Below are 18,025 nucleotides of genomic sequence, written 5' to 3' on the forward strand. Positions count from 1 at the left end.
CCTGATGATTTGAACAACCTCTGAATGAAGAAAACAGAATACCATGAAGATAAAAGGATCCTGCTAGTACTACTTGATGATAATTGGGGAGAGCAAGCAAGCCGTCTGCCGTACATAGCACCCTCTGGGGAAAGAACTGAGCTTAAACGGAAAAATGAGAAGGAAGCTAAAAAAAAAGAGGTTTAGGTTTTAGCGATAGGAAAAGTCCCAAAAGGCATAACACGGGATTTACGCGTTATAGGGATAATCAAGCCCCCCTTGAGTCCCAGTTACGAGGTCGCCTCCTCGTTTCTGGCGTGTCTCCTCTTCCCCGGCGGTAATCTCTCTCTCTCCATGCCCTTCATTGCTAGGACATCTTAGATTTCTCTACTTCTGTTCCCCTCTGACTACGGATAGCATCTGCAGGTTAATCAGAAGAGCGTGAGGCTTATGTATTTATTATACGGCGACTCCACTGTGAGGGACGGTTTCTCTACAGGGCTGGTATACGCACATATATGCACGCACAAAACAAGCATGTGCTGTGCTGTGTGCTGTGCTGTGCTGTGTATATATGTAACTACCTGGCGCACGTATGGAGAGAGAGATTACCTTTCATTATGAATTCTATTGAAACTTCCAATCTTTTCTACAAATATGTTGTCATGTGTGCACGTATGTATTGGTGACGTTAAAATACTTGGCCTTTGATGGTCATTAACAAGTTCACCAGTCTTTTGCTTGTAACAAATTTTGTTGAGCAATTAACACTAAGCCCAACATAAGATTTTTCAACAAAATTTGTTACAAGCAAAAGACTGGTGAACTTGTTAATGCCCATCAAAGGTCTAGTGTTAATTGCTCACTATGTTTTTTCTTTGTTAACTGACGAGGAACCCTCGTCCAGAACTGGATAAATTAATTGGTCTATGCTCGTGTTGAGGTAAACCCAAGTGGGGTCATAGCATAGCATCCAAGTCGTTATGAAGCCCACCAGTTAAAGGCAGCCGCACACCCTGTGGGAATCAAAACGGGATGAAGGCGTCAACGCCTTCTCAACAGGGCAGCTGCCACTCGAGCGACCTTAGCAGAGCGTTCCACTCTGGTTGGTTCAGCAATTACTCAAAAAAAAAAAAAAGAAATCACCTGCGAAAAAGATTTTTGTGTAAACTTTTAAGTTCCGCTAATGCACATGGTTATTTTGCGTCAAGTAGTTTCTGATTGGGTTCACGAAGTTAAGCCACAGTTATTTTTGTACCACAAGGTACGTGTAGCAAATTGACGCTGGGTGTGTGGTATGTATAATGTGACAATGGGGGTGGCGCTTGAGACTGACAGAGCACCAAGACAGGGGATCCAGCGTAAAAATATATCCAGGAAAAATTTCATTTTGTTCTAATAAATTCTTAGTGAAATCTAGGCATAATTTTCCCAGGTATTGATTCATACGAGAAAAATTAGCATACGGTGGTGGTCGTGGTGATGAAAAGTCACTAAGCTCTGTATATTACGATACCATTTTTGTGTTCGAAAGGATAAAAAGCATATTGAACCAACACCTAATAAAAAAAGAAGAGCGTCCTTCGTAAACTATTTGCTTTTATGAAGAGCAGAAATTTAATCGTAAATAAACAATTAAACAAGGTTCAAAAAGTGAATTACTTGTGACACAGGAACACGTCCCATAGATGCAAACGCCATTAGAACGCCAAAAACTAAGGGGTTTTCGTTAATAATAGAATCTCACAAAAGCCCAAAAAGTTCATCTATTCACAACACCGGCCGCATATTGTTGCTGCTTAGAAGAAGCATATGCAAACATGCTTTCTGCTCTCTTTTTTTTCCTAAAGAAACCAAAAATCAAATTTCAGGTCTAAAAAACCTACAACCCACAAAGGAAAATTCTTCTTTTCATTGTTCGAGCAACAGGGAGAGGGAAAATAAGAGAATATGAAGCCCTATCCTAGGCTAATATCCCCCTTTGAAAAAGGTTTTCTTCCTCAGAAACCTATTGCTGCACAACTAATGACGACGATGGTAAAAAAAAAAATCACGAAAATCTCATATGCAAGAAAACGATCTAATCAACTCCGAAATTGGCTTTTTATGTTAAAAAGTTGCCATTTATTCCTTGTACGCCACATTTGTCAGACATACAAAAGGCATCTCATCGGAGAGCCAAACATTAGAGTTTCAACACAAAGAAATCCTCATTATCTTCTCTGAATCATCGTTAGGATGATAAAATCATACTCTGCGAGAAGCTTTAGCTGAGATGCAGAAATTTTACCAAAAATCGTTTAAAATCCCCAGAGAGAGAGAGAGAGAGATGCAGACCTCTCGCCTTCCTTGTTCCTTGGGTCCCCTGTATCTGGGTGCCCATCCGAAAATTCCTCTCTCTCTCTCTCCTCAGACGACTCCCCCGTCTCCATCCCAGGGAAATAGATTTCTTGATTCTTGATGGAAGTGGAAGTATTAGACTCCTAGTAACGATGCGCGCAGGTGCATGTATTCTGTGGTAATGATACGTTGACTGGATGAACTGGAAACCAGAGAAGGCCAGATGAGCAAACAATGTGGTCCCTCTAGGATTTTAGAAGGATATCTATTAGCTCAGGAGTGAGAGCCCTATTATTATTAAGCAGCAGACGAGTCAGTGGACTTGGCAAAACGGGCCATGGGCACGGGTAAGTTGGATTTGACGGCTGTGAATTAGAGTGAAAAGTGTGAGGTCGCTGCCAAAAGAGGGCCGTGTGAGAGAAGGGCGGATGATAGAAAGCGCAGCCCCTCGACGAAGGCCTTCCAATTCCATACATACACACAAAGAGAAAGAGGGAAGGACATACTTGGGGGAGCGTGCTCTGTGTGTATCGGCAATGCAGACCGCTCCCTTAGGATGCTCCTATCATCCTCATTCCCCATCTCCTCCACTCTTACTCTCCTCCCTCAACAGCAACACCAATAGCACCAATACCCACAATCTCCACGCCCCTTCCCCTTCTTGCTCCAGGCGATCCTCCTCTGTCCCCAACAGTCTCGATCTCATCGTGCGCCGTGGAAGGGATTGCCGTCGCCTTCTCCCTCCCTCATCCAGACTGGGTAGGCGCACTTCTTCTTTTCTCCCATTTTTTCTTATGTTCTTCCTTGAAAAATCCTTGACTCGGGTTTCTTTTCTTCTTCCTATGAGAATCCTATTTCATAAGTCTCTCAGAAGTGGACAAATTCTTATGATTAGCCTCAGAAATTTGAGATGTTGAGATGTCTCCAAGAGTGGTAAATTATTTTTGTTGGTTGTTTCTGCAACGCGTTTTGATATTTCTTGTTTTGGATTTATCCCTGTCGTGAACCCAAATTGAACTTATAGTTCCTCGTGTAGCCATACATCTTGATTTTTCGAATTCATTGGTAGGCTTGTTCAGCTTAGTTCTGGCCATACACTAACCTTCTGTGGATCGTGCTTGATTTGATTCATGGAGAGGGATTTCTTTCTTTCGTTATTTCCTTCTTTTTACGGTATTCACTGCTTAAGTTTGGGAGGAATTTATATTCGTGTTGATGTTCATCAGCTTACCGGAAATAGGGGCCTTTTTGGTCTCGCGCCCCGTTTGATTTCGTCATTAGATAAGAACTATAACATAGCTTTGTTTTCCAATCCGATTTTATTGGTTTGAGAATGAAATAGATTCTTATTATGTCGTTTTTTGTCATTGTTGCTGAAAATCTCGCCACAAACAGGGGTGTGCAGTGCAAGTCAAGCTGTTGAATTGTTTCCGGCTGTTTGCCCTGAGATCGTTGTTCGAGAAGCACGTGTAGAGGATTGTTGGGAAGTTGCTGATACTCACTGTAGTTCGTTCTTCCCAAATTATTCATTTCCATTTGATTTGGTGTTGCGGATGGATCGCTTGGTAGCATTGTTGTCGAGCTTCTCTCTTCCGATTGGGCGGCGGAGGAAATGCCTGGTGGCAGTTGTTGGTGGTCCGGTTGATGATAACCACTTGTTTGGCACCATGGATATCAAGGTTTTTGGGTTTGAAGGGAAATTCAGCTTTAACAAGGGATATGTTGGAGGGATACTGACGGTAGACACATTGGCTGATTTTCTGCCAAGAAAAGGGACTCTTGGACAAAGGAGGTGAGTTCTAAGTCCATCACTCTTTTCATTCTATAAGTTGCACGCTCTGCACCTAGTAAGTTTCATGACATGCATCAATAGGTACAATGAATTATTTTTGTTCATTTTGTTGCACCTGCACAAACATGTCATGCTGTTTTTAACTGATGGTGGATCCATAATTTTGGAACTCTTGGGTTGTGTAACTTGTGTTTAACATCCCTAAAAAATCCAATCTTTTAAAACTTTTCCCAAAACCCAAAATTTCTAGAAAATTTGAATTGTTTTCATTCTTATAATTTTTTTAAATGACTTTCAAAAGTAATGCGTCAACGAGTTTATTTAGGGCTATGTTCCAAACACTTGACGGCCTACCTGAGCACAAGAGCAAGCATCTATTAGCTTCTCAATATCAGATAAAATACGAAACCATCCGTATACACAACTCGATTGAGTTTATTATTCTATAAGAATTCATATATTAAATGTAGAAGACGAAATTTATACAAGGGTTAAGACATTTGAGGAGTTACGTAATAAGTTTGAGATTTGAAATAAAATTCTAATTTGTATACGAGAAAGGAAACAATATCTACCCTGAGATCTCATTCCAAAATATGTACAAGTCTTTAAAAGAGTTGTGATCCAGAATAGTAAAAAGTTAAATGTTTATAAGTCCATAAAAGAAAAATAATCTGGGTCCTCCAAGTATCGTAGTAGGTAAGAGTGTTCCTTCTAGTGTACAACAACCCCTCCTTCGCTTTAATCCTCTAAGATGATATTTGAAATTTTGTAGGGCATTAACAACGTCTATAGGAACTTAAAACCAAACTTGAAGAATACAAATCAAGTTTGTAATGGTATAATTATAGTGTGATTTCCATAATCTATAAAATGAGGTTCAAGATAATCCACATTCAATAACATTGCATTCATTCATTCCCATGACATTCATTCATTCATAACCATGTCTTTCATTCATTCCCATGGCAATCATTTGCATAAATAAATAATTAATCAAACAATTCTTCATATTGAGATGATAGGTAAGGATATGAATGCTTTGAACCTCACCGAGGACATGGCATTGGATAGAAATGATTGGAGGAAAAGGATTCATGTGGAAGACCCAAAATGAATTTCTTTTTTGGTTCATATCGCTGACCCCAATTGTTTTGGGATGAAGGCGTAGTTGTTGTTGTTTTGTTGTAACAATTCCTCATATAATTGCATAAAGTAAACATGTAAAATCTCATTGACCGTATCCAGCATGAAACATACACACATGCTTTTAAAACAAGTAAGGACATATGTGTCCCTCACAATCATAATATATACATTCACAAATTTGCATATAACAAGAAGGTCAAAATCCCATTTGACCATTCCAGCGTATTTTATATGCACATGCTTTATAAGACATACAAATCTATGACAATTAAAGCATTCATATTCATTTCTTTAGAAAAAGCATAATCATGTCCATCTCATGAATATGATATACATTATTACATTTTTGTATGTAACAGGTCAATTCTCATAACCACTTATGTATTTTTGCATTTTTATCAAATATGAATAGACCCTTTCTCTTAACCTTTTCAGTGTGTCTCATACACAGATGCACCTAACGGGTATTTCAATCAAGTCAGTGACTTAAATCATTCGGTCAATCACATAACCCAATACATGTCTTTTTCATTCACATGTATACTTATATGCAATGACATTTGTAAACATTAGAATTTCATGTCTACATCTATATGTTTATGCACATGATAAAAGTGGTTCTATAAATTTAATGTATTGTTTCTCTTGATTATTTTAAACCTATCTAGTACAATAGAAGGTATAGCTGCCCAGAAACAACCATGAGGGTATTTATTATGTTATGTATTTTCATTTTCCCCCTATGACTTAATTGGGTTTATCCCCGACGGTGAATCCTGATACGGAGTCCTTATACCAGCTTATGCTCGTGTACACCGCTCAAGCTAAAAACAAATTGAACGTCTTTTTTTACTTTGTAGAGTTTCTGGCCCTACCCTGTGAATCCCCAATTAGGCTTGTCCCCATAACCTCCATAGGGCGGAGGCGAGGCACATGTAGTCCTCCAACATCTTAAATACCTTATGAGGTTTGTAGTGCCTTTCTCTCTTTATAGGAGACATAAGATCGAGACAAACCCAGTCATCTCGTTGAGATCGGGATGGACCCAGCCATCTTTGAGAGCCCGGTTTCACCGGCGCCTCATTTGGACCCGTGATCCCAGGGTTATGTTTCTTTTTAAGTTATAGGTCACATTTAAGTATCATTATCTCATTTGGACCCAGCCATCTTCAAAATTTATGAGGTGCAAAATAGAAATTGGTGGACTTGATAAATCCTTTAAAGCATGTTTCCTTAGAACCAACCTGATTTAAGTTCACTCTGATCCACAGGAGACTCGATATGCTTACTGGGTCGATTTGTGCTGTGTGCAAGGGATCCAGACATGTTTGTTTTATTTTGTAAAATTTTCAGTTTTCTCCGCCCAACCCATTTGCATTTTTTCAATAAAGTGAAAAACCTTTTGTTGAAACTAGTATCAGATCCAACCTGTTGACATTCCTACCCACTCAAATTGCTCTCTCTCTCTCTCTCTGCGTCTCAATTGTTTCATCATTTTCAGGACTGGTATTGCTTACATATCAAATGTTGCAGTCAAGCAGAGGGACAGACGCAAAGGGATTGCAAAGAGGTTGATCGCTAAGGCCGAGGAACAAGCTAGGAGTTGGGGTTGCCGTTCCATGGCATTGCACTGTGACGTGAACAACCCTGCGGCCGTTGCACTGTACAAGGGCCAGGGTTTCAGATGTATCAAGGTCCCAGATGGTGCCAATTGGCCCGAACCCAGGGCTGCACCAGGCTCCAAGTTTCACTTCATGATGAAGCTCGTGACGACAGCTGCTAGTTGACAGTAGTTTGCCTTCGGAGAAAGCTCAACTTATAATGCTTCTGCTAATCGCACAACACATCTGCTCTGCCAAGATGATAGCAAAAAATGAATCACCGTGTATATATCTCTGCGCCAAGCTCCATGGCCTGTGTATGTACATAGATCTCGCAAAGATACTACTGTTGATTTATAAATTTAGCTCATATAAAAAACATGTGCTTCCATGACTATTCTACCTCGTTATAAAAGTTTCTAGGACATTGTGAATCTTCAAATAGTTGTGGATGCGGAGTGCCATATCCAGTTTCGGGATCAAGTTCATGTGGTAATTATTCCACTTCTTCCTCGTACATGATGTCCCCAGATTCTAGAGTTTAACAAAACAAAACAGGTCGAACGTATTATCATCAATGTAATTGAATCCCACGAGCCAGCTGACCCAAAAAAGAAAAAGAAGGAAAAAAAGGTGGTCGGCAGATCCTGTATAATCACATGATGAATTCAGCTGTTATCTGCAGTGGTTTATGGCACGGCCGTGGGCTGAGCAGTGTCGCTTACTAGCGCTAGGTTGGTCTCAGTCAACTACAAGTAATCAACAAAAACTATTTTTATTAGTTTAGTTTTATAGAGACACCTATTCGCAACATAAATATTCAAAAACTCTTTATTTGGCGTTGATCCGCCAACATTATTGAACAGATACACCTCCCAGCATAGACATCACAGATGCAGCAGCATCCCTAATTTCGAAAATTATCTTGGCTTCACTGATTGGAGACTACAGATCTGATCCGACCCAACATGAGGATTCTAAAACGGCTGAAGAAACTTATCCAATGCGGAAGTGTCCAAAGCAAAGAACTCCTTGGTGGATGCCAACACAGCGAGCCCAAGTTTCACAGCGTCCTCCTGACTCGGTGCCTGCCACAGCATAATATATGCCGCAGGTCATTTTTTGTGAAAGATAGTATTAAGATTACCAAGTGTGTGTGTGTGTGTGTGTGTGTGTATATATATATATATATATATATATATAATCACCTCGATGTTCAGGGGCAGAACAGGGTCGTGAAGGGATAATCTCAACAGGAACCAGCCGCCAAATCCAGAAACTCTAACCTGCTCCAATAACATGGCATAAAAAAAAGGAAAAAAAAAAGGATGGCATCAACTCTTTCAAAAAAAAAAAAAGACTTTAACAAGGGCTCAAATTAATAAGGAAATGTTCCAGGAATAGATTAGATATGTATGGCAACTCGTACTCCTTCATAGTTTAGTGGCGCTTTCTTTAAATTTGGGTCAGAATCCACTCTGTTTTCCAGGTGTTTCAGAACCGCCTCTCCATACTCAAGGAATGATCTACATACAAGTTTAGAAAAGCCAATTGTATGATTAGTATAAAAACTGCTAATATGGCATTGCACTTTCAAACAGCAGCCGGTTTCCCAAACCAGCTGCAGTGAATTGGTATAAGTCACAGATAGCTCAACCAGAGGGCGGGAAAGGGTTGCACTCGTGGTTGGGAGGTTCTAAACCAAATGACTTGGTATAGTCTAAGATATGTCAACTAGAGAACTGGGGAAACTCAACTGAATTGACCCACTCAACCAGTCCGTATGCTAACAGCACGTTCTTGATCACTTGGTCTAAGCTGTGTTGGTTTCCTAAGAGTATCAGATCTCTTTGTCTTCACATGCTGATGGACATGGATGAATACGTACCCTCTGATGACATCAGGATGGTTTTGATCAATCTTTAGTCTCAGTTCTACTGCCACTGCGGGCTCCTCCAAGCCCTCTACCAGATCAGTCAAAACTTGACTGCCACCGCCTGTCCCTGAAGCCCTGGCTGAAGCAAGTTTGTTTAAGAGCTTGACCTGATTGGAGAAAATATAACAATTTCACATTACAAACCATATGGATAACCGAACAAACCAAATATAGATTTAAAAATAATAATAAATAGGTTATGTAAAGGAAATCCTTCAACTGTAACGTTGAGTGAAACTCAAAGTAACGCCACTTGCCATAAGGTATGCTCCATCATCTAGCCAATGGTTTTCTTTAAGAGCTCCATGGCCGCTGGTCTCGATAGCAAGATGTGACTCTTCCCCAACCGAATTCTGCCACAATTTTAGTTTTTGCGTTAGTTATCCTATCAAAATAAGATATGATTTTTAAAGCAAGGCATACGATCTACTGAAAAAAAAGGATGCCTGAGGTGACAATTTCTACTAGTGGGTATTTCATCATTTTATTAGTTATATGCACGATAAAAGACAGTAAAACAATGATTCCTTGCAGCTTCATATTATAGGTGGTGGAGGGGAACATATAGGAGCGGAGGAAAGCATGAAACATTATAAACTGGATCGATTCTGTGTATGAACAAGTCATATCAATATGATCATTCGCTGCCGACAGTGTACTCAAGCTCCTCCCAAAACAGAAAAGGGAAAGAAGTTTTCTACTAGAATGATCAGCAGCCCGTCCATATGGCCAGGCTCTATAAGTAAAGCTTATGTCAGAATTTTATTATAAGAATAAATTAAATTAATAAATGTATAAAAATAAGTCTACATATAAAAATAAATTTATTTTTCTTAAAAACATGTATATGAAAAAATATTAAAGCAAACAAACCATTTTTACCACTTATAATTGAATAAGAAAACCCTAAAAAGATTAACCAAGCATTTTATTGTCAATTAGGATGAAGAAATAAAAAAAAATAATTTAAAACATTTACATGATAAAAAAGTATCAAAGAAAATGCATACCATTGAAGGTACTGTATATATGAATTGAGAGGTATATGATCCACAATAGAAGGTGTTGGAGATGTCCTTGAAATGGAAAATTGATAGGGCATGTTAGGGGGATATTATTGCTTTTTGATGGGTTGGATCTCGACGGATTCTCTATTTATAGACTACGTAGAAACAAATAGCTGCCTTTTATAATAATCACTTTCTTAATTGATTTTACATGTCATATATGAAAACTTTCAATTAAAATGTGCATGTCATGTATAAAATTGTTTAATTGCCAGAAAAATAAAAAGACAAGCTTCCACCATTTCAGCATAGTGGCCATGCAAAATTGGCAACTAATAAGAATATTAGCTTCCACCGTTTCAGCAAGTGGCTATGCAAAATTGGCAATGAATAAAAACTTAGAGAGAGAGTCCTCATTTTATGCCTATTAAGAAGGATGGAGAGATGTTTTGGAGAGACTGAGAAAGAAATGAAGTTTTTTCATGCTATGGTAATTAAAAAAAGGGAGAGAGAGATGTGGGGAGAAAGAGAGAGCAGTTATAAATGGTAATTTAAAAAAAAATTACAATGTGCCATGTATTTTTTATGAAAACTTTATGCAAATACCCCTACAAATTTTTAATTACATTCTCAAATCATATGACAAGAATGCCAATTAAAACAAATTTATAAAGCATCCAATTTTGCATTTGATACCCTTGCTTCTGCTTTTATAATATTTAGGATTTAGGATAGGATAGGATAGGATAGGATAGGATAAAATGTTGAACACTTCAAACTACTTAAGCAGACAGGGAATAAATCAGTAGCTCATTAAGACGATAGTTTCCCCATGATATAAGTTGACAGACCAAAAGCACAAAATGGGAGTATGCAGGAATATCCATGATACGTTGGAGTTAGGATTAGCATGCTATGGGAGATCCAAGATATTCGGAAACATAAAGGCACTTGATGTGATGTTGCAAATTTTACTGCAGTGTACATTATAGTCACAGGGATTGATTATACTCACCAAGCGGATAGCTTCGTCAATGACATTCTTATATCCTCTTTTGAACCGATGATGCTTCCCTCCTCCATGGAAAAAACAGCAAACAGTTAGCAAGAATTTGGGGGAAGCAGGAATATCAGCAGTAGGCAGGACAGTTGTTTTTTAACATAGCTAGCTCACCAAGTTTTTTTTCAATAAATGTAGTCAACCCATCTGAGGTTACACTGTCTGTTACAATTGTTGTCATTGGATGCTATTTGTCAAAAAACAGTCAAAAGAATTTCTGTATTTAGGAATAGGCTCTGCAAATCTCTACATGAGAACAATGAAATGGTTCACAGGAATCTCACTTCCTCCAAAACTATAGCAGATATCAATGCTATTAGCCGGTTGCGGTTAAATTCACGCCCAGTTGAATCAACAGCAGCAGATCTACAAAACGAGAAGAATCCATCAAATGGCAAAAAAATGACTCCAAACATAGAAAAACTAAAACAAAATTAGTATGGTTCAACCTGTCAACATCAGTGTCAAATATGATGCCGAGATCAGCCTTGTTCTGAAGTACAGCTTGAGTTATAAACTTCATTGCTTCTTTATCCTCCGGATTGGGAATATGATTGGGAAACATTCCTGAAGAAATAAATGCGGAAAGAAACCAAGATAAGTAGGTCACTACAATACAAGCAGATCAAAGAAATGGAAGCTTTCCAAATGTACCAATGGGTTGATATTTCACAGGGTTTTGTTAAAATCATCAGCAAACTTTAAGGACACGATACGATACGATACGTCATGAGACACGAAAAGCGCAATGGTTTGTTGATGATACAGACAAAACTGTGCCTGATAAGGTATACAATATTTGATCTCTCTCTCTCTCTCCATTGTGTTAGTGGTGTTAAATATATGCTGTGTATTATGCTTGTTATATATATATCATAGTCACAGATATCGCCGATATTTTCAAAATATTGTAATATTATAGCTGTAAAATGAACAAACGATATTAAAGGCAAAATATCATGATATTTTCAAAATATCGGCAACTTATATATATCGTGATAATATCGCTGTCGCAACCCAGGCAGCAGTTTTTTTAACTGTAGGTGCAGGGATATTTGTTTTTTTTTTAAGAGATACATGTATCTTTAGTTTTTCTTTATTAGGTTACTTTGGGTTTGGGTATAAAAATATACCTTTTTTGTTAGGGTTAGGGTTACTTTTAAGAGACCCAAAACAAAAGAAACGTAAGGAAGGGGCTGAAGTCAACGTAAAAGTGAAACAGATAGAAGAAAGAAGAGAAACGTGAACAGGGGGCTGCACCATATCCTCCACTTCTCCAGCAGTCCAGTGGAGTTCTCCAGCAGTACAGCATTCCACCGTGAACAGGGAAAGAAAGAAGAGAAAGAAGAGGAAGGAAGGAAAGAAGGAAAGAAGAAAGAGGAGGGAAAGAAAAAAAAAGGAAAGAAAGAGAAAAAGAAGGAAGAAAACGAAAAAAAGGGGATAAGGAAGAAAGGAAGGAAGGAAGAAAAGAAGGAAAGAAAGAGGAAAAGAAGAAATGAAGGAAGAAAAAGGAAGGGAAGAAAGAAAAGAAAGAGGAAGAGAAGGAAGAAAAAAAATAAAGAAAGAAAAGGAAGGAAGAAAACAAAGAGGGGAAGGAAGAGGGAAAGGGGGCGTTACATTTATTTTTTCCTTTTTTAAATTTCGAGATTTTTTTAGAAAATCGATAATATCCCAATATTATACCACACCGAGATATAGCCAATACCGATATTTGTGACTATGATATATATATATATGTAAATATATATAATATATATTAATTTCTTTTATTCCTTAGAATGTATTCTAGGAAACATATGTATTTTTTATTATTCTTTTTTTGTATTTTATATGTATATTCTGTAATATACATATATTGTATATTATATAATATATATTATATTATTTTGAAATATCTGTTAAGATCTAGCCGTTAACTGCTAGTCTAATAGCTAGTTAGACTACTATGTAGTCAACTCAAAAGCATTGACTAGGCGACAAGAAACCTAGGAATTGGCAAGATTCCTATGTTTAAAAAAAAGGTCATTTTATTCCCAACTAGGCACCTAGTCAGTGCCTAATTTGACCTCGCCTAGGCACGAGGGCAAGAAACTTTTTTTTATACGAAAACACGGGAGGGGGAGGGGAGGGTTATAAACCCTCTCTCTCTCTCTCTCACAGGATTGCTCGCCCTCTGCAGTCGCCCTCCGCCTCCAAGTACGCTTCTCTCCCCCTCTTTTCTCTCTCCCTTCCTCCGCCGCCTCCTCTTCTTTTTCTGCCTCTTCTTCTCCTCCTCTCTCTCAGTCTCTCTTTTTCTCTCCCCCTTCCTCTGCCTTTTCTTCTTCTTCTTCTCTCTCTCTCTCTCCTCCTCCTCTTCTTCTTCTTCTTCTTCTTCTCTCTCTCTCCCTATTTTTAGATAAGGAAAATAACATTTTTTTCTCGTGAAAAACTAAGATTTTTACATGGCCAAAAAATACCATTTTTCTTGTGAAAAATGCCATTTTCAGATGCTCAGATGGGGGCGGGGCACGTAAAGTAGAGTTGTCGTGTCATCATCTAGGACAGAGGGGTGGGCTCGTTAAGCGATATGATCCTTGGTGAGGGTTTTCTCGTCATGAAAAGGAAAAAAATATATCATACTAAAAACATGCTTAACTCAAGTACAAGTCCAATTTTATCAGATACTTGGTTAAGATCGCTTGATTATAGCAATATCTTATGCTTCGTGAATTTGTTGTTGATTAATTTTATGTTGAATACATGTTTGTTGTTAATTTTAGTACTTTATTTTAAGAATTTAAATTTTTTTAAAATTATTTGGTATTTGTTGATAGTTGTTTGCTTTGCTTATTCAATTGTTTTAAATATTTGGGCAGGTTTTGTAATGTTCGACATGCTTTGTTTTTTTATCTTTTGCTTATTGTTGATTGATTTTATGTTGCATACATGTTTGTTACTAATTTTAGCAGTTCATTTGCATATTTTTTATATTTTTAAGGTACCGACTAGTCTTTTTAGGGAGTCCACCAACTAGGCACCACCTGCACCTTTGACTCCATAGATTAGGAATGCCTAACAGCTCTCTCTCTCTCTCTCTTCCCCATTTGAATGTATATATGTATGGGCCTTTGGCCTATCTTTTGGATATGCTTCTCTTGAGCAATCAAATCAATAAAATATTTATTTTTACTTGTGTTTTCTTGCCCCTTATTGGGCTCTGACTGTGTTATCCATTGTGATCTTGTATCAGCCCTTAGTGGCTCTTTTGTATTGCCTTAAGTGGCTTTGTGTTTGTGTGCTCTCTTGTAAGTGTGTAAGCCTTAGTGGTCTTTATATTGTGCACACTCTTATATTTAATTGCATGGTATCAAAGCCAATAGGCTCTTGATCCTATTGGTAGACCATCGTGGTGCTCATGCCTCTTCTTGGAGAATGTGCTATAGCTTCAAGTGATCATCCTTCTTTATCAACTCTCTCTTGCTTGTTATGGAGAAGGAATCCACGTTCATCATGTCCATTAAGTTTAATGGTTTCAACTACCGCACTTGAGCTTCTACGATGGAGAACCATATCATGTCCAAAGGCCTCATCAAATACATTGAGGGTGATTGTATAAGAAGTCACACACATTTAGTTCATCACGTATCTCCCACGAGACTTTCATAAGCTGCAGAGGGGAAGAAGAGACCTCAATGGCTGGCACGATTCTCTTATGAGATATCGTGCCCTATATTTAGAGTTATATAAGGTACAAACTGGATCGAAACCCGTTAGACTTCATTCTCAATACAAACTGGATCAGGTCTCTCGACCCAGATCCGATAACATCAACCCGTTAGACTTCATTCTCAATACTCTCCCTCAAGTTGTGCATGGTTTTGTACCATGGACAACTTGTTCTTCAAGAACCGAAAACACATACTGGTAAGACCCTTAGTGAACAAATCTGCCACTTGATCAGCCGTAGGAACATAAGCAGGATCAACTTCTCTATCTTCTATCTTTTGTCGAATGAAGTGTTGATCAATCTTTATATGCTGTGTGCGAGTATGGTGAATAGGATTAAAGGCAATCTGTATGGCACTCTGATTATCACACAAGAGAGTGGTGGGTAGAATAGATTCTCCAACTTCAGTCAAAAGATGTCTCAGCCATGTGGCTTCTGCTGTAACAGCTGCCATAGATCGATACTCAGCTTCAGTACTAGATCGTGCAATTGCACGTTGTTTCTTGCTACTCCACGCTATCAAGTTCCCATAAAAAAAGGCACAATATCCAGAAACTGATCGCCTGTCATCAGGATCTCCAGCCCAATCTGCATCTGTGTATACATCCAGTCGATGTTGTTCACCTTTGGACTTTGACTGATGATAAACTAGACCATCTCCAAGAGTTCCTTTTAAATATCGAAGGATTCTCTTGACAGCATTCATATGCTCTGTTCGTGAGTCATGCATGAATTGAGAGACTTGATTCACTGCATATACAATGTTGGGTCTAGTAAAGGTGAGATATTGAAGCATACTTACAAGACTCTGATATTGCTTGAAATCTTCATATACTTCCCCATCCTGGGAACCGAGTTTATGATTGAGGACACTAGGAGTGGATAGTGGTTTACAATCTTTCATGCCTGCCTTGTCCAATAGGTCTAAAGTATATTTGTGTTGGGTTAGTGACATGGCTTCATCCTGTCTATCCACCTCAACCCCCAAGAAATAACGCAAACCTCCCAAATCTTTCATTTTAAACTGGCAACTTAGCAAAATCTTGGTAGCTTCGATGTGTTCATCAGAGTTCCCAGTAAGAATAATATCGTCCACATATATAAGAATCAAGGTGCGTACCTGACGATCTCGAAAAATAAATAGCGAATGATCAAGATGAGATCGAACAAACCCATGTCTCTAAACTTCAATAGAGAAACTATCAAACCATGAGCGGGAGGCCTGTTTTAGCCCATAAATGGCTCTTCGTAGCTTGCAAACATGTGTGTTGGGGCTATGTTCTGTATAACCAGAGGGTTGCTCCATATATACCTCTTCTTTGAGACTGCCATGCAAAAAAGCATTTTTGACATCAAGTTGGCTTAAAGTCCATCCATACCGAACTGATAAGAACAAGACTAATAGAATGGTTCCCATCTTAATCACATGACTGAAAGTTTCATCATAATCTTGCCTGTATTCTTGAGTGAACCCTTCCTTTCGCTATTAGCCTCACCTTATAGCGTTCAATGGATCCATCGGGTTTATACTTGATTTTATAGACCCATTTAGATCCTACAACATTTTTGTTTGATGGTCTAGGAACAATCTTCCAAGTTCCACACTCATGTAAAGCTTTCATTTCCTCATTCATGGCCTCAAGCCATTTGATTGACATGGATGCTTGTGAGAAATTGGTAGGTTCATCATGCTTTTCAATCTGGAAAATGAACAATTGTAAGTCTGTAGAGAAGTTGTTATAACTTACCCATCTTTCAATAGGATGGTGAATCCTCTCTGGCTTCCTGGGTTGCACAATCGGTCGCTGAACATTGTCTTTGTTGCGCCGTACATAAGTAATCCCTTGAAACTTTGTAACATCTGAAACGACAGGCATAGTAATATCTTGTGTGTTTGTCGTCCTTTCCTTTTCTGGGTATACATTTGTACTATGACGTTCTGCAGATAGAGTGTGACATGAGGGTACGTCATGCTTCGCCATTTGATTAAACACCTCAGCAACAAGCCTGTTAAATTGTATCTCCTATGTACATATATTTTTATATGTATATAACGAGAGATACATATACATATATGTATCATACATATATGTATATGTATCTATTGTTATATGTATAAATATATTTTCCCTTCATGTAACCTCCAAGGGTATTTTTGCCTTTTGTTCTATTTTACGCATATTTACATTTGTAAATATGTTTGTAATTTATTTCTTTTTCTTTTCTTCTTTTCTTTTTCTCTTTCTTTTTCATTTGTTGACTTAGTCAACCTTGGAGGGGGGTTCAACACTAGTCGTTGGACCCCTCCAACGGTTAGATTTCTAACCGTTGGTGGGGCTCCAACGACTAGTGGGAGACCCTCCAAGGCTTCCTCTCCTCTATAAAAGGGGTTGAACCCCTATTGTAAAATCATCCAATGCTTGGAGCATTGTTCTCCAACTTGTTCAATAAAATTATTTATATTTTTGCATTTGGGTTCTCTTTTTGTACCTTTGCGTACATTGTTCTAAGTGTTCTTGTGCCTTTGTGCACCTCTCCCTTTGTGGTGGTTGTGCGTATTTAGCACTATATCTCTTTTGAGATATTTTCACACGGTATCAAAGCAAGGTTGGAGATTGAAGATTGTGTGATTCTTCATCTTTTCAAAGTGACTTGTAAAGCGTGCCTTTGGCTTCTTGGTGATTGAAGTAGGGACTTCTCTTCCATCAATATTTTGGAAGATTCTTACGACAAAAAAGACTTAAGAATCCTTTGTGGTACGTATATATTCTCCATTCTTCTATCTCTAATGGGTGAGAAAAAGTCCCACTTTTCACTTGGTTTCAAATTAAATGGCTCCAACTACCATGTTTGGGCCGGTAATATGGAGGCTCACATTAAGGGGAAAGGTCTTTGAGGATATGTTAAAGGAACCATTCCCGAACCTAAGATCACCATTATTGATAAGGGTGAAATAAAGGTTCTTGGTGGCGAAGAGAGAAAAAGCTTTTGAAGAATATAACAAAAGACATGAAGAATGAGAGATGAAAAACTACAAAATTCTCTCATGGTTCTTTTCTTCCGTTGAAACGAAAATAAATGCCAATATTTTGAAGTTCAAGAAATCCTTTCAAGTATGGAAATATCTCAAAAGAATGTATACTTCAAGAGATTTGTCCCATAAATATTACCTCCAAAAGAAAGCATTAACCCTTCAACAAGGAGAAATGTCCGTTAGAGAATATTTTGCCGAGCTATCCACCATTTGGGATGAACTTGCCCTTCAAGAACCTAAATGGAGTGGAGAGGCTATTGAATTAAGGGCCAAACAACTTGAAGATGAACACTTCTTCAACTTTTTAAACGGGCTTAGACCCGAATTCGAGCAAACTAGGTCCTCTCTCTTGTCTTCTTTCTCTTCTCCTTCGTTGGAAGATGTACTTACCAAGCTAAGTGGAGAAGAAACTCGATTGGGG

General features: G+C 38.3%; 2 protein-coding genes across 3 annotated transcripts in view; one reads left to right on the forward strand and one right to left on the reverse strand.

Moving 5' to 3' along the window:
* The first annotated feature begins 2,650 nt into the window (after window positions 1–2,650).
* On the forward strand, window positions 2,651–7,288 carry LOC149821537 (Acyl-CoA N-acyltransferases (NAT) superfamily protein). The gene is made up of 3 exons (XM_089981587.1): window positions 2,651–3,078; window positions 3,715–4,111; window positions 6,762–7,288. The coding sequence occupies exons 1-3, from the start codon at window positions 2,748–2,750 to the stop codon at window positions 7,045–7,047; spliced, it is 1,014 nt and encodes a 337-aa protein (XP_089837713.1). The 5' UTR covers window positions 2,651–2,747; the 3' UTR covers window positions 7,048–7,288.
* Window positions 7,289–7,617: 329 nt separating this feature from the next.
* LOC149821538 (phosphoglucosamine mutase family protein) overlaps window positions 7,618–18,025 on the reverse strand; it is a 53,188-nt gene continuing 42,780 nt past the window's right edge. For both annotated transcript variants that reach the window (XM_089981585.1, XM_089981586.1), the window contains 9 exons: window positions 11,314–11,431; window positions 11,149–11,230; window positions 10,979–11,051; window positions 10,820–10,881; window positions 9,055–9,150; window positions 8,750–8,904; window positions 8,291–8,387; window positions 8,070–8,147; window positions 7,618–7,949 (listed from right to left, as the gene is read on the reverse strand). In XM_089981585.1, the coding sequence (XP_089837711.1) occupies window positions 7,839–7,949; window positions 8,070–8,147; window positions 8,291–8,387; window positions 8,750–8,904; window positions 9,055–9,150; window positions 10,820–10,881; window positions 10,979–11,051; window positions 11,149–11,230; window positions 11,314–11,431 (872 nt within the window). In that variant the 3' untranslated portion in view covers window positions 7,618–7,838. The remainder of the gene's footprint in view (window positions 7,950–8,069; window positions 8,148–8,290; window positions 8,388–8,749; window positions 8,905–9,054; window positions 9,151–10,819; window positions 10,882–10,978; window positions 11,052–11,148; window positions 11,231–11,313; window positions 11,432–18,025) is intronic.

Source organism: Nuphar pumila, chromosome 11 (assembly GCF_984573655.1).
Source record: "Nuphar pumila chromosome 11, dmNupPumi1.hap1.1, whole genome shotgun sequence".
Lineage (NCBI taxonomy): Eukaryota > Viridiplantae > Streptophyta > Magnoliopsida > Nymphaeales > Nymphaeaceae > Nuphar > Nuphar pumila.

What these genes read in the sequence shown, in the direction of transcription:
- LOC149821537 (XM_089981587.1), top strand. Translation starts at nt 2,748, where the DNA reads ATGATAGAAAGCGCAGCCCCTCGACGAAGGCCTTCCAATTCCATACAT. An exon ending in CCCTCCCTCATCCAGACTGG is followed by an intron (nt 3,079 to 3,714) that starts GTAGGCGCACTT and finishes CGCCACAAACAG; the next exon opens with GGGTGTGCAGTGCAAGTCAA. An exon ending in GGGACTCTTGGACAAAGGAG is followed by an intron (nt 4,112 to 6,761) that starts GTGAGTTCTAAG and finishes CATCATTTTCAG; the next exon opens with GACTGGTATTGCTTACATAT.